Raw genomic sequence first — 14,416 nt, forward strand, 5'->3', positions numbered from 1 at the left:
AGGTACTTACCTTTCCATTTCTATCAAGCTTTCACATTCACTTCATCTAACGTCAGGTGGACAAAGCTAACTCAGTTCACATTAGCACAGAACAGTTTTAAAGCAGCAGGAAAGGGTTTGATATGCAGCTTGTTCATCGCTGTCTTACAGCAGCCCTTCCAGGTTAGTTTGGGCATCTCAACATGCTGCATGTGCCACATATTTCATAAATTTGTGCTTAATACTATTAGTTCCAAGGAAAGTTACTGTCTAGGAGGTGAGGACAGAGCAACTTTTGAAGACAAAGGGGGAGAGAAGAAAGCAGTGCCAGGTCTCTGAAAAATCCAGACTAAGTGAACATTGATATCATGCATTCACTAACGAAAAGCAGCGCTTATAACTTCGGGATTGCCTTTTCCTTACCCGACACACATACTGACTTTGTGGTCCTGGTGAGAATGTTTTGGAGCGGATGATAGTGCTACCTCTGACAAACTGAGGTTGGGGTGGATTTGCTGCTCTTTTGTCTTTCGGACGAACTACGGTAGAAGACTGTGCAAGGCTTTCTGTGTTTGTCTCTTTATCCACCTGAAAGACAGACACTGCAGTGTAAATGCCAGCTTGCCACCTCGCCGATGACACATAACCAGGGCTGTCTGACAGCCACCTGTGATAGGTTTCTGCTTTCAGTCCCAGAGGCATCGCACTCAAAAGCAGATACTCTTTAGCCCTTTTCACGCAGGGTGTCCCGACACTTCACTCTCTGAACTCAGTAGCTGCTACATTAACTGTATCGCTCCCTAAGGGCTCCGCATCCATTGATCGCTGCACAACACAATTGATTCCAACGAGCTCTGCCTGTTGATCCAGTGCCTCCGTGTGACCTGGCAATCTCACACACAACAGAGGTATGATTTTAAAGACCTTTCCCTTACTTGTTGTGCATCTGCAGCAAAGATCCAAATCGCTGTACGTACGTACATGCACAGAGAGCATGTGCACAGCACACGTTTGTTAGACTACAACTACATTCAGAATTAAACGAGGTCAAAGCCACTGTCACAGAAACGAAAATGGTTTTGATGAGCAGTAAAAAGGTGGCATGAAACGGTGCTATATTAACTGTGGGACAAAATGGTCATGTTGAGTTATTTTAAAAGACTTCAGGTAGATAAACATTTAAACATCAGCGATGATCTTTCAAGTAATTGCTGTAGCCTTGCTCAGCTCCACAGCAACCCAGCCAGCTGAGCAATGGGAAGCTTAACTCATCTTTTTGTTCAAAAGGCCCTTGACTTTACCTTCACTGCTACTTCCATGTGCAGCTGGGAATCCAGACTTTCTTCTGTTTCCCACAGCGATTTTCCAGCACAGAATTCTTCCTCCTCCTCTGCTTCATTTTCACTGATCTCATCCTGTTCTTCCTGATCAGGAATCTCTTCATCTTGCCTGTTAAGAACAGCTTTGTTATTGAACCGGCCTATTGTGGACACTACTCTGGCGCTGCAGCAGCAGTTAGCTCCTGTAAGCTGCTGGGCAGAAACACGTCCCCAACGCAGCCAGTTGTACCTGGCAGATCCTGTAACCACTGAGATTACACAAACACATGGCTATAAGGGAATAAGTGAAACTGGAGTGACGCTGCGCCAGCAGGCACCCATTGCAGCCGAACACTTCATACTGATCTTGCTTCAAAGAAGTGAGCTGAGGGCTCAGCCATGTGGTGAGCTTAAGGTGACTGCGTCTTAAGGGGAGCACTCAGGATGCCATGAATCTTTGTTTAAAAAGTGATGCTGGACAAAATTGAAGTATTGTTTCAACATCCTTTTAAGCTCCTTTGAACTCACAGCTGGCTTCACCATCAAACCCATTGGTCAGGGTCATTTTTATTTCAAATGTTTGGCTTCATTAATAAAATCGGAATCTGAACCATGTAAACGACGAAATTAATATTCAAGCAAAGCCTTGCACCATACAGCGGAGCTTTCATGGATGTCCATAGAACATTGTACAAATAACAAAATTAGCATAGTGCTATTGACTATTTTCAACATTTACCAGCTTTGTTCTCATTTCCCAAGCACAACCTCCAGAACAGAAGAAACAGGATTTTAGAAAGAGAAAGAAGCCTCCCACAGCTCGATATCATCTGCTTTCTTCTCTGCACATGAATCCCCAAATGCTCTGATCTTCCCGCAGTGCTAAGATGGTGGGCTGCTACCTACCAGCTCTCTCCACTAGTTAAAGTGCTTCTGCTTTCCTCCAGTTTCTTCTCCACAGCTTCCAGTTCAACAGCCGTCTGCTCTAAGAGGGCTGAGACAGAGTCCTGAGGAGAGCAAGAGGCTTGTTGTGAAGATACAACCCTCACAACCTGCAGAGCGCCCAGCCTTTCTGGTCAGAACAGCCCCAACCAGCTCTCCCGGTAGCAGGAGAGTCGTCGTCTCTACACCTGCGTTGTTCAAGCAGCCTATCGCACATACAGTGCTCAGTCAAGCCTGTGTGAGCGTACCTGGCCCACCTCCCCTGGTTACACTAGCGTATGTATGTGTGCAGCTACAGGCTGAGCATATTGCATGCCATGCACGTGCAAAGGTAAGTCTGTATCTGTTCATTGCAGCAAGGTGACCTGCCTGGTGGGAAGAAAGGCAAGAGCTCACACATCACTTACACCAGACCACATACCACATCCCTCAGCTTCGTGAGGAGCAAATTTCAGTAAGTATTTAGCCCAGGACAAGGGCATATCTGTAATCGACATGTTAATTATTTTGCTGCACTTAATGACATTTTCCAGCTCTAAACATAAACACGCCTGCCTTCACTTCTTGTCTATTATAACAGTCCTTCAGCCATGTAAACCCTCTCACTAGTACGGTTTAGAACAGATTTGTTTGATTTAAGCAGTTGTTCTTACTGTTTTTTCAGTGCAGGGTACTTCAGAGTGAATGTTTCCTTGTTTACTTTTCCTGTTTTGCTTCTGCAGATACTTATAACTAAGGAGGTTATACCAACGCGTTGATTTCTCTCCGGATCTACATATTTCAGCAAGGCTAATTTGTGCTCCACCCTATTGAGAGCAAAAACACAGTTTTACTGTAATACTAAAATGAATGACTACCACACACCAGTAAGGAGAAACAAGAGTGAAAATCCCAGACTACTTGACTTCAGCAAGTTTGACAAAAAGAAAAATCGCACTGTTTATCCCCATTTCAACAGCACCAGTAATGCTTTGTGTTTAATTAGGGGCTTCCAATCCAAGTAGCAAGTGTTTCACTATAGCCTCTGTGTACAAGAATCCAGAAATGTGAACAGTGCTACTGCAGCCAGTATAAATTATAGTCAGAACTTCAAAGAAAAAGAAAACGGAACAGGAGATGAAGGCTCCCTTTCAAGAAATATGCAAGGCTGACAAAAATCACTGCCTCAGACCAAGCTGCTTTAGCTCTGTATATTCCATTCCTCTTCAACTGCCTTGCCATTTTTTTGCTGCCTTACATTTAGCACACATCCTGACCTATTCAAAACCGAAGTAAAACTGAGTTGCAATTTATTTAACCCATGTCTGAGTGGACTCCATGGCCCCAGCCCAGCCGACTGCACACCGAGCACACCTCCTGCAAGTTAGCGTGCTCCCACCCGCAGCTCAGCTACTACAGAACTCTACATGGTGCCAAAAGAGAAAAACCCCACTTGGGAAATGGATGCTTTCCTGAACCAAAGTGTGGTTTACAAAGCAAGTGAAGGAAGAAATGCAGAAGCACCGTACTCCTCCAGCCAAGGTTGGTGCTACGGACCACACGCAGGACAAAACATCAGCTGTCCTGTAACTTAATGGTTGCCTATGTCCCGGCTCAACACACCCTTCTCATGTTCTAGAGTACCACACTCCAGAAATAGTTCTATTCAAATCAATTTGCTCAGGTAATACTGAGCAACAAAAAAGCTCTTCTAACAATAGGGGCAGCTGCCCAGGGCAATATGAGCACTGAAAAAACTATATTCATATGGGTTTTAGTAGTGTGGATCACTAGCAGTTTAAAAAAAAATCCTTTAAAGATCTTTAATATTGTACAGTGGCTTTCAAACTCCTGTAAGTCCCTTCTCAATTACATTACAGCAAATGTTTCCAAAAGGAAGACAAATAGGTAGGGTTTCACATTAAATCATGAGAGAAGGGAAATCCAGTAGCCACCAGTAGTTCTGCAACAAAACATTTATCTAAGATATTTTTTTTTCCTGATCGAAATTGTTATTGCAAAGAACACTATCTGAGAGAGATCATATAGCTAAGGATTATCAAAAAAACTTTCACTGAAATTGCCACACTTCGGAGTTTGAAATTCTGTCTAATTAAAAAGAGGAAACAAACACAAAAATATTAAAATAGAAATTAATACTAACCAAACATTCTTCAAGGTGAGACTTATCTACAGTGCAAACGTCGACTCTTAAAGTCTTCTGGCGTAAAGCTGGGTAAGAGATAGAAACCCAAAATACTTCATTGTACACAAGATTGTCTGAAGCTTCCACCGGTCTTGTGCGAAACAAGCAGCTTGTGCTTTCTGAACATGGCAGGACAGCCACGCGAATGTTCCTATTGGAAAAAGCGTGGCAATCAGTACTACTGCACGGGTCTGCAGCTCCCTCCATTCCAACAGCTCCATAGATCTGCAAGTGAGATTCATCCTGAGCACTGTGGACATTACTGTCCTAGCCTATTCTTTGGAGTATCAGTCAACTGAGAAAGAAGGAACATCTTGTCACAACATCAGAAACACGAAGTGGCGTGAGCTGCTGTAGACTTCATCCTTCTGAATTTTGTCATGGAACATCATGGGGTTATGTTCTACGTGGTTGTTTACGTCTGTGCACCCAGTCACACTGCTAACACACCCTTTTGTGGGCAGAAACAGCTAAGCAAAAATGAATCAGATTTTTGTCCGCTTATTCAGCACACAGCTGAATTTAAAAAACTCATGCCTAGAGCAAGTCTAGCAGAAGCTGTTCGCTTCCCCCCACATGCATCTGGGCAGGTGCCCAAGGATGAGCTCTGTAGCAGAATGAACACCCCCTCCCCACTCAAGGCAGATGCTGGGGCACTGCTACAGTTAAGAACCTTGCTGGCTAGTGCTAATTCCAGGCTAGTCTTTTCCCAGCAAACACAGACCTTTGAGGAAAAAACCGCACCTTATTTCAGTTTGCGGGTTTATTAGTTCATAAATGTTGCTACACATAATGAAGCGTAGAAGCATTTCAGAAAGGTTAAATTTTTAAGAGTATGAAAAAACAAAACCCAACATCTGTTTAATTCCCACTGGAATTTACTACAAACACTTCAAGCGTATTTATTTCACCCACTTACACTTTTTGATCTTGTTGTAACAGCAGTGCTGGAACATTACTCAGCTGGATGACCAGTATCGCAAATCGTTTATTTTTGTCATCATACCTGAATAGGAAAGAAACAAAAAAGTACTGTTATTAGAGAAGTCTGCCTTGGACTCCATGAATGAGTATTCCACTTGCTTAATCAACACACACAATATTAAAAATCTACAAACAACACAAAACTACAATGGGACCACTGCTTGCTTATAGTTTAAAACAACACCAGTTTCACGTTACATGAAGTTTTGCTACCAGAACATCCAGAACTTAGGAATTCAGATGCAATGGACTACAGATTTGACTTAACACACGTTGCTTTTCCTGGGGTCTAGCTAAATTGCTGTATTGTAACTAAAACCTTTGGAAAGGCCTTGTATAATGACTGTAATCTAAAAAAAGTTACAAGCAGAAATACTTGAGGTACAGCAGCGAAGCCTTACCCGCTACTTGTGGGATTCAGATGTGGCCAATGATTATGATTGTCATCTACTCTCAGCAGTTTTCCCCCCACATGCTGTACACTGAAGAAGACTGTAAGCCAGCAACAGGCCTTCTTCAGCCCAGCACTGCAGGTGCTCGCAATGCTGGTTTGCACCCTCCTACCACACTACCACCAGCTGATTTCCACTGACATGAAAGAGGATAACTGGGTGAAGGACCTCCTGGAGTTAAGCGTAATTCTCAATTACACTACAAAGAGGCCTTTAGTTAGTTAACACTAACAGGGCAGGATAAACAGGATAAGGAAACAGAAGTCCCATATATAATTCTTTCCATTGGAAGGAAAATCCAGTAAAAATGCGCAACGCTTACCTCATTGCAATTTGCACTTTAGCTGTCCCTACTGCTTCTGTATCATCACTGTCAAACACCATCACTTCTGACACACATGGCCTGCAAGAAATCAAAGACAATTAAGGACTTGATTTGCCTCTTACTGAAGTGCTAGCTTTTGGGTGACACAAGATCTTTTCCCTTCCATTCAGGGGTTGGGTATATGGATTTTGTAAAACTAGCAGCTAAAGAAAGCCCATTTAAGAAGTACACGCAATCACCCTTAGAGGTATGTATTACAGTGCTTATCAGCAGAAAGTCATATGCCTTCCCCCTTGACTGCCAAAAAAGCCACACAAAAGGCTGCAAAAATAAGGCAGTAGGGGATTTTTAAAGGGTTCCCTTGACTGGATTTCAGTAAAGACAGCTGACTGCCCAGCAACAGAAATAAGACTTAACAACTGCAATCCTGCCCTGCATCACGACAGCAAAAATTCTCGTTTGATTAGATTTAAATCATTCCTTTGTTTCTTGTAAGAAATCAAACTTCCCTAAGCACATTAAAAGTGACAGAGTACTCTGACTGGTCTTCCTTGAAACAGCTACCTGCATCATTTCCCTCCCAATGTACTCCTCCTCCCACCCCCCAAAACTACACTCATTGTCTAATTGACTCAAAAGCTATGCTGTGGTGCATGAAAACAGGATTAGCTGTCTTCTCTTCCAAGTATTTTCAGTATTAGTTAGCACTCGCTTGCATTTCATTACATTGCAGCTACAGAGGACAAACCTATTGCTCATCCTGCCCTCACCATCTATACAGGCATCAAACTGATACTGCAGTCATTACGAAGGCTGGTAAGCCAACAACCCAAACAACACCAAGTAACATCAGGCACGAGAGCGTGCATGGGATGCCTTCTCTAACTGCCACACTCCCCTCTCCTCAGAGCTCCCTATCCCATTGTGGGGACACAGGCGCCCTAAGACACCCAACTGTCTGACTGCCTGGCTTGAGCCCATGGGGTCTTATTTACAGAAACATTGCACTTTCTTGTCAAAATGAATTGTGCTGTAAAGATAAAAAAATACTCATTTATCTAGACAATTAATGAAGATAAAGAATGACTGAATGAATGGAGGGAATAAGAGATAAGCAGTTTTTCACGTCTACAGTCATGTCTCGCAACAAATGACCCCATAATTCATCCCAAAGCCAATAAAAACAGTAGAAGAACCCACGCTAGATGCAGCCAAAGCAGGGCATCAGCAAGAACAGTACCTTCCAGTGAACTTTTTTTCAAACCACCCCAGATAGCTTTAGCAAGCAGTAAGGGAAGTCCAGAAACTCACCAAGAGCCATGACATGCAGCTCAGGCTATAAGCTACGCACTTAGGGGTAGAAGTCCTGCAGAAATCACATACTGGATGCAAGCACTTGGGAACTGCATTGCAGCATGTGCACATCTATGAGGCAGTTCAAGGTCCTTCTACTATCTGCCTTAAACATCCCAAAGTCCTCTCAATGCTGACTGAGGGCTGTCATTGACACCAGAACGGCTGACTCACAGGAGGGGAACCGTACACCTGCCAGATGGCTCCGCTACCCCCGTCAAGGCAGCACTCACAGCTTACCAGCACCCTCACAAACAGACCGGCTGTTCAAACAGCTCTCCGTGAGCTTGCTTTCAGCTACTTCTATTATGGGAAGCGTGGATCATTTTGATAATCAAATTCAACCTGCTCATTGTTTTTTCAGAAGTACGAAGAAATCTGAGATTAAGAACTTTAGCCACCAAATCACAAAAAAAGATTATAACGAGCAGTATTCCAGCTGACTCTTGTGTGCAAAGCTGAGTCATTGGCTTCTTCTGAGAGAGAAAGATCCGATGTCTACCTTTGTACAGACGCCTCATATACCCCGCTATCTCCAGCAACAGATTCATCAGACACTGCAGCTGACACACAGGCCACCTTCAGTGCCGTCCCTCCAGCTGTATTTATACCTATCAGAAAGCACAGAGGAAAATCAAAAAGAGGTGTTAATGAAAACAAACCGTCTGGATGAGAAGCAGCTTTTTTTCTTACCCTCCCCTTGCACTCTTCCCCACCCAAGTATTGTTGAACAACAGCACGTTTCTGAAGACAGAGAGGACACAAATAGGGCAAGCCGTGCTCAACAGCCTCCGTGAAGTCAGTGCTTCAGGAACACGTCTGACTGCCCTGGAGAACCGAAAGGCCCTGGACACCCAGAGGAAGAGCCTACGTGGTGGAGATAAGAGCAGGGCTTCGTTGCACAGTCAACGCCCATTCAACGCTTGGGTGCCGCAGGAGCGTACCCACAGGCTGAGGTTACACACCGGTTGTGCTGAGTGCATCACAACGGGCTACCCCTGGCACCTCCACGGGCGCAGGTCCTCGCAGGCCACGCGAGGAGAGGCTTTCAGAGCGCTGGAAAGGCAGGGAGGTACCCACGCGTCCTAAGACAGGCAACGCGCAGTGAAGTTACAAACATGAACCAATAAAACAGCTCCCACTACAAGTCACCCGTAAGCAGGTAGCAGGCCTCCTGGTCCTAGCGACCCAGACAGCAGTGGCTGGGCAAACGCTACTGAGCAAGTTCTGGCCAAGCATGGATTATGTGGAGGGGTATATCCTGCCTGGAAAGCTCATACCAAGTTTAACTGCAAAGAGGGGGAAACCACAAAAAACCAGCACCCACCTACCCCTAAATGCAGAAGGTTCCCTTACACAGGACAGAAGATAGGTCCAGAAAGACCAGGTTAGCTAGCTACATGGAGAGAAGGACAGATTATAGGATTTAAGGTAGCAGCTGCATGCAGGAATGCAGGGAAAAGGAGATGGGGAAGAGAAACTGAGGAAATAGAAGGAAGGAGTTTTGCACAGAGGTGTTGTGTCACGTAAATTTCTTGTGCTATAAAACAGGGAAAGATACACCCTGGAACCTTCTGCAAATTCTGTACCTTTTCCCTTGAACCATCCCATTTCTGCAGAGATTTGCTTCAGCCGAGAGTCTGGAAAACTCTGTCTGCCAAGGTGGCTAACAAGTGCTGGGATGCACCCAGCTCTTAGCTCGCTCTCATTGTCAGGGCTTTGGGAGACCTGCTCCAAGAGTGAGGAGGTGCCCTTTTGTCACACGGGGAGCAGCTGTAACCGCATAGCAGAAGTGTGGCAACACACTCCTCTCCATGGGGCTTTCATCTTTCAGAAATGGTCCCTCTTTCCTGCAGCCTTTGGAAAGCACATGCCCCCAAACCAACATATGTTTTCCACCCCATATTTTATTACAAAGCAAGTTTTTTTGGGGGGGGGGGGGGTTGAGGTTTGGGTTTTGGTTGGGTTTGTTTTGTTTTGTTTTTCCCCACAGCCTCACAAAGCCACTTAAAGAATTAAAAACAGCTTTGAGAAAACTGGTCCAAAAAGTGTGCAAGCTCAACATAAGGTTACGGAACATAAGGACTTGTTCTACAATCAACAGTAGAGGGTGCTACAGGTAACACCAATATATTGAGTGCACATGTGCAACTTGGGCCCATTTATCCATGTATTTTCTGACAACAGCACCGAATGGTATTTTTCCTCTTGGTATTTCCATGGAACTGCTGGACAGAAATAAACGTCCAGACCTTTTCCCCATAGGCCAAACCACATGAATAAATGTTAGCATCTGTAACACAATATATCAGTCATTAACTGTAACAAATGGATCCATTTAATACTGCCATTCAGAGTTTAATCCATCCTCCCTCCTGCCGTGTGCAGCGGCCTGGTCCCTGCTGCACTCTTGAGCATAGGCTATGCTGGAGGTATGTGGGCAGGGTCAAAACGATGTTTCTTCTTTCCTCAATGCTGCTTTGTACCTCCTGCTCCATGAGTTTAATATGAAAAGAATTTCTTCCCTGCTGGCTGCCTTTCTCGATCAAGTTGTTTGAGTTTTACACACCGCTCCCAGAAATGCCGCTCCAGGAATCCCTGTGCATGAGGCTTGCTTACTGGGAAGGACACCGCAGGTTGGTCTCCACATGCTTAACCTCTTTTTCTTCTTCAAGTACCAATGCCACCTAGCCTTTTCAAACCAGAAAGCTTTAATTTTTGACCACTTCACCTGAGCACCTTGCAGCCAAGGGGGACGAATACAGAGGGTGCACAAAACCCAGCAGTGAAGTGGGTATCTGTCTGTACAGCAGAATGCTAAACTCTAAACCTGAAAGAGAGATGAACGGTTCTCTGAAAAGGATCCTTCATGCAGTCATTCATTATGCAGCCACCCTTTACCCTACTTTTTCTGCAAAGGACTTGGAAGCTCAGCCCTGCAAGGCTTATGCACACCCCAAACCTGTAACTTTTTCATGTGGCTAATGAACGCAAAATTTGGATTTTCTGTTTTACGCCTTCAGTCTCTAAAGAGGTATCACACTAAAAAGGAAGTTTATGGAAGAGGCAGTCAGAACAGACTCAACTCTATTCTGTATTTCCAAGCAGGCAGATACACTTCCTATGTTTTTTTCACCATTTGTTTGTACTCATATCAAGAGTTTAAAGTTTGCTTTAACTGCCATTTTGCCTTCCATGGGCTCTCTTGGTTGGACGTACCATGACAAGGCTTTGAAGAGCCATTACATGTACTGTCCTCCCATCCACACCATTTCCTCAGAGAATGTCAGGCTCTGCCAGATTCCAAGTTTTGCTATTAGTTTCAGCTAAATCGCTCGGGTGTCACTCAGGTGAGAGAGGAAACCTTATTTCAGCCTCAAAGGTAGCAGAGGTTCTGTTCTAACAGAAACAAAAAGCAAATCCCTCAGATATATACTATTCAGCTCTACTTACAGGAACATGTGAGCATGCTTTGCCCAGGAGGCCAAGTACTGACCACCTCAGATCCAGCCACCGTGTTTCGGGTGTTATACTGACACACACACCCCCCCCCGCCCCTCCCCTCCCCCCAAATGCCTGAGGAGTAAAATCTCATCTCATTATTGCCCTGAAATAAACTACTTATGGTGATTATTCTGTCTGCTGACTGGCTAACAGCAATAATCACTTAATCTGCTTAACACCTGCGCTTTCACTTTAACAGCCTTGACAAATCTTGAAGAGCTAAAAAGGTTAAAACTAATCAGTGCCCAGTTCTAATAAGAATAATTAGTGTTTCCTACTCAAATGCATAATACCTCTCGCTTGTAGGAAAATGGTAGCTCAAAGGGGAAGATCTGCACTTGTGTCTTTTATTGTATTTTAAGCAGTGTCAGCCTTCTTAATGCAGAAGCCAGTGATAACACGGTGCTAGTTCCCTTTATTCTCAAAGGCTGTCTTATAATCCTATGAAAAACAGAAACAAACTGCACTGCTGCTTCATAAAACTATAGCTTTCAAGTTTATATTGCCTCTAAAGCTCTTTCTCACTGCAGTTATGAATCCAGTCATTTCATTCATCTCCACTGCATTTAACCCAACTACAGTCACAAGGGCTTCAGACAGGCCCTAGCATGAGTGCCGTGACTGCTGCCTACTGCCTTCCCTCCGCTTCAGCCCAGCCATCATTCTAAAAAAGGATGAACCCTTCACACCCACCAATAAGCCATATGCATGTATGAGAACATCCACTATCTCTAAATGTCTTATTTTATCATGCTCACAATCTAAACATGTTTTTGTTGCTAAGAGACCATCCCCCTCAAACAACAGAAATTCAAGCACAGCCTTGACATGTCTGCTCAGCTGAAGTTAATAAATTCATTGCCACTGAGTTACTGGGAACCAGAGCAAGACATTGTGCACACTAAGGTGGCAGGGAAGGGGATTTTTATTATCATTTGTTAATTATTAAGCTAAATGGATTTCACAGCTTTCCTCAAAAGCTTGACCAAAACGTTTGTGTCAATATGGCATATGTGCCTCCCAGACCCAAAACACTAGATGACACTAAACCAGGAATCCCACCACAACCATTTATATTTGCACATGAAATCCCTGTAATTTGTGTACACGTGCATATAAGTACACTGAAAACACACCTAGATATAGTCTTGTGCAAGACTCATCAGATCAGCACTATTTTTCACACACAAATTAAAACACCAATCCTTTCTCCCAAGCAAGATAGAACACAGCTGAATACACTTCTCAACACAAAGATACCAAGATGACAGGCAGCTTTTGAAATACTTGCTTCTCTAGGCTTTGTAAACTACATTAAAAATAAATGCATGCATGTGCATGCAAATAGTTTGTTACCATACCTTGACCTAGATGTTTATCTCCTGCTCTAGGCTCCTCCAGTCTACAGTTGCCACTCCCAGTGTTTAGAGTGAGGTCTGAGAGATTTCTACTTATCTCTGCGTCATCAAAATCCATATGGCTTGAAAAGGCATCACCAGCTAGGAGTGGGTCTATCACCAGTGGAGAGCAAGGTGGAGATGGAGAAGAGAGAGATGACCTTGGAGATAGCGATGTCATGGATTTTGGAGTACCAGACAACGATCTCAGAGCCTGTATGCGACTGGTGGTATCTGCTTTGTGAGTTTTCGCTACTTCGTTTTCGTGAATAGTGGTGATACAGCCTGACGGTCTAAATCCAGTGGCTCCTTCTAGGAGCAAGTCAAGCTTGTTTTGATAGTCTGAGTCCAACTGCTCCAACTGCTCCAGGTGCTCATAGTACAGATCAGTGAAACTGGCTGAGGTGGATGAATCCTGGCTGGAGGTGGCAAGAGATCCTCTGCTAGACGCAAGAGAACCGGGGCTGCTGCTCGAGGAGAGGGAAAGCATGCTGGTGGAGAGACTGAAGGAAACAAGTCAGAAAACCGTTATGCTGTATCTCCTGATTTCTCAGGAAAACACTGCAATGTAACCAAATCTCTAAGCCCATATGGCATGTTTTGCTTTGTTAGCTCAGGCAATATGCATTAGTCCCCTCAACAATCCAGAACCACAGTCTACCCAAAGTCTACAAAAATAATATAGTTCATACGCATTTTTTTACTCACCACATCAACCTTCTAAGAGTCCTTGTTTAGCCAAACCAACTCTAATGAATAGTTTCAGATCAATTAAAATTAGTGACAACATTCTCCTCCCACATCTGTCTGGAAAAAAAAATCTATGGTTCCTGTTAATCTCCAAAGCAGACCACAAAAACCAGCAAGGCCCATGCAAGAAGATGAAGTTATTGCAAGGAACTGTCTGACCGTATGGAAATCTTCCTCCATTAGCCTCAATCTTGGACCCACAGCCAAAAGCCAGTATCACAGCTGCCTGGAACTGGCCCTCAGAGATCACAACAGCCAGCAGCTACCAGAAAACCGGCAGGATTTACCTACGTGAAAGGCTGCTACATGGAATCCAGGTCCAGGGAAGCAAGGGAAAGAGTTGAGGCTGGTCTGTGAAATCAGTTCACACAAATTATTTATCCCTAGAGATCTAGGTTCACAACCTAACTGACAGGAAAATTAATTTTAAGCGGGTGCTGAATAGAAGTCTGTTCAGATGAGAATGCCCAGACACCACAGCACACTTTTTTTTCTCAGAAAACCCAACAAATCCTCCAGTACTGACTACAACATATACCAGCCCTAGAAATTCCATTTAAACCAACACTCCTGCTCCACATACTGAATACCCTGCTCGTTACTGACTCTTTAAAGACCCTTAACCCTCACTTCAGATATGGATTATCTATTGAAAAATTTCTGCGTATTTATAAGTGGCTTAAGTTGCCCCACTGAAAAACAGTGAGGATGTTAATAAGCCTCATAATCCCTTATTTATTATTTATGGGGTAAAAGCTAAGAGCTGCATTTGTATAACTATGCCCATGACCTTATGAGAAAAAGGCAAGTATGCAGAATTTAGTGTAATTTTAGCACAAAATGTCTTATGCATTTGTATGACAATGTGCACTGCATCACATTTGTTCAAAAAAGCTGTTGGGTGAAACATAACTGAAACATGATTGAGGTTTCGCATTTTGGCAGTATGTATAGATCTGGCAAGGACTAATAAATTTACAGCTTTTCAGTGTATTTCATTATGAAAAGGGAGGGGGTTTTAATTAGTCTTTTCCCTATGAACAAACTGGGCTCAACTTCATTTTGTGCATACCTTTGAATGCCAGACATTTTGCATTATGGGGTTAACAACAAATGCTTATTCTTATGAAGGAGCATGCCAAGAACACTGGGCACATAGTTAGGAAGAAATTAGTTTCACATGCCGCTTGGTCACCTCAAAAGATCCCTAATCAGCTAGATGAAAT

General features: G+C 43.8%; 1 protein-coding gene across 1 annotated transcript in view; it reads right to left on the minus strand.

Annotated features, from left to right (window-relative positions):
* Positions 1–14,416, minus strand: part of WWC1 (WW and C2 domain containing 1) — a 72,594-nt gene that overhangs the window by 4,241 nt on the left and 53,937 nt on the right. The window contains exons 11-19 of the mRNA XM_086470817.1: positions 12,405–12,943; positions 8,042–8,150; positions 6,184–6,264; positions 5,345–5,431; positions 4,384–4,576; positions 2,894–3,046; positions 2,205–2,305; positions 1,281–1,428; positions 403–567 (exon numbers count right to left, since the gene is read on the minus strand). Of these exons, the coding sequence (XP_086326943.1) occupies positions 403–567; positions 1,281–1,428; positions 2,205–2,305; positions 2,894–3,046; positions 4,384–4,576; positions 5,345–5,431; positions 6,184–6,264; positions 8,042–8,150; positions 12,405–12,943 (1,576 nt within the window). The remainder of the gene's footprint in view (positions 1–402; positions 568–1,280; positions 1,429–2,204; positions 2,306–2,893; positions 3,047–4,383; positions 4,577–5,344; positions 5,432–6,183; positions 6,265–8,041; positions 8,151–12,404; positions 12,944–14,416) is intronic.

The sequence above is a fragment of the Leptosomus discolor genome, chromosome 10, assembly GCF_034619465.1.
Source record: "Leptosomus discolor isolate bLepDis1 chromosome 10, bLepDis1.hap2, whole genome shotgun sequence".
Lineage (NCBI taxonomy): Eukaryota > Metazoa > Chordata > Aves > Leptosomiformes > Leptosomidae > Leptosomus > Leptosomus discolor.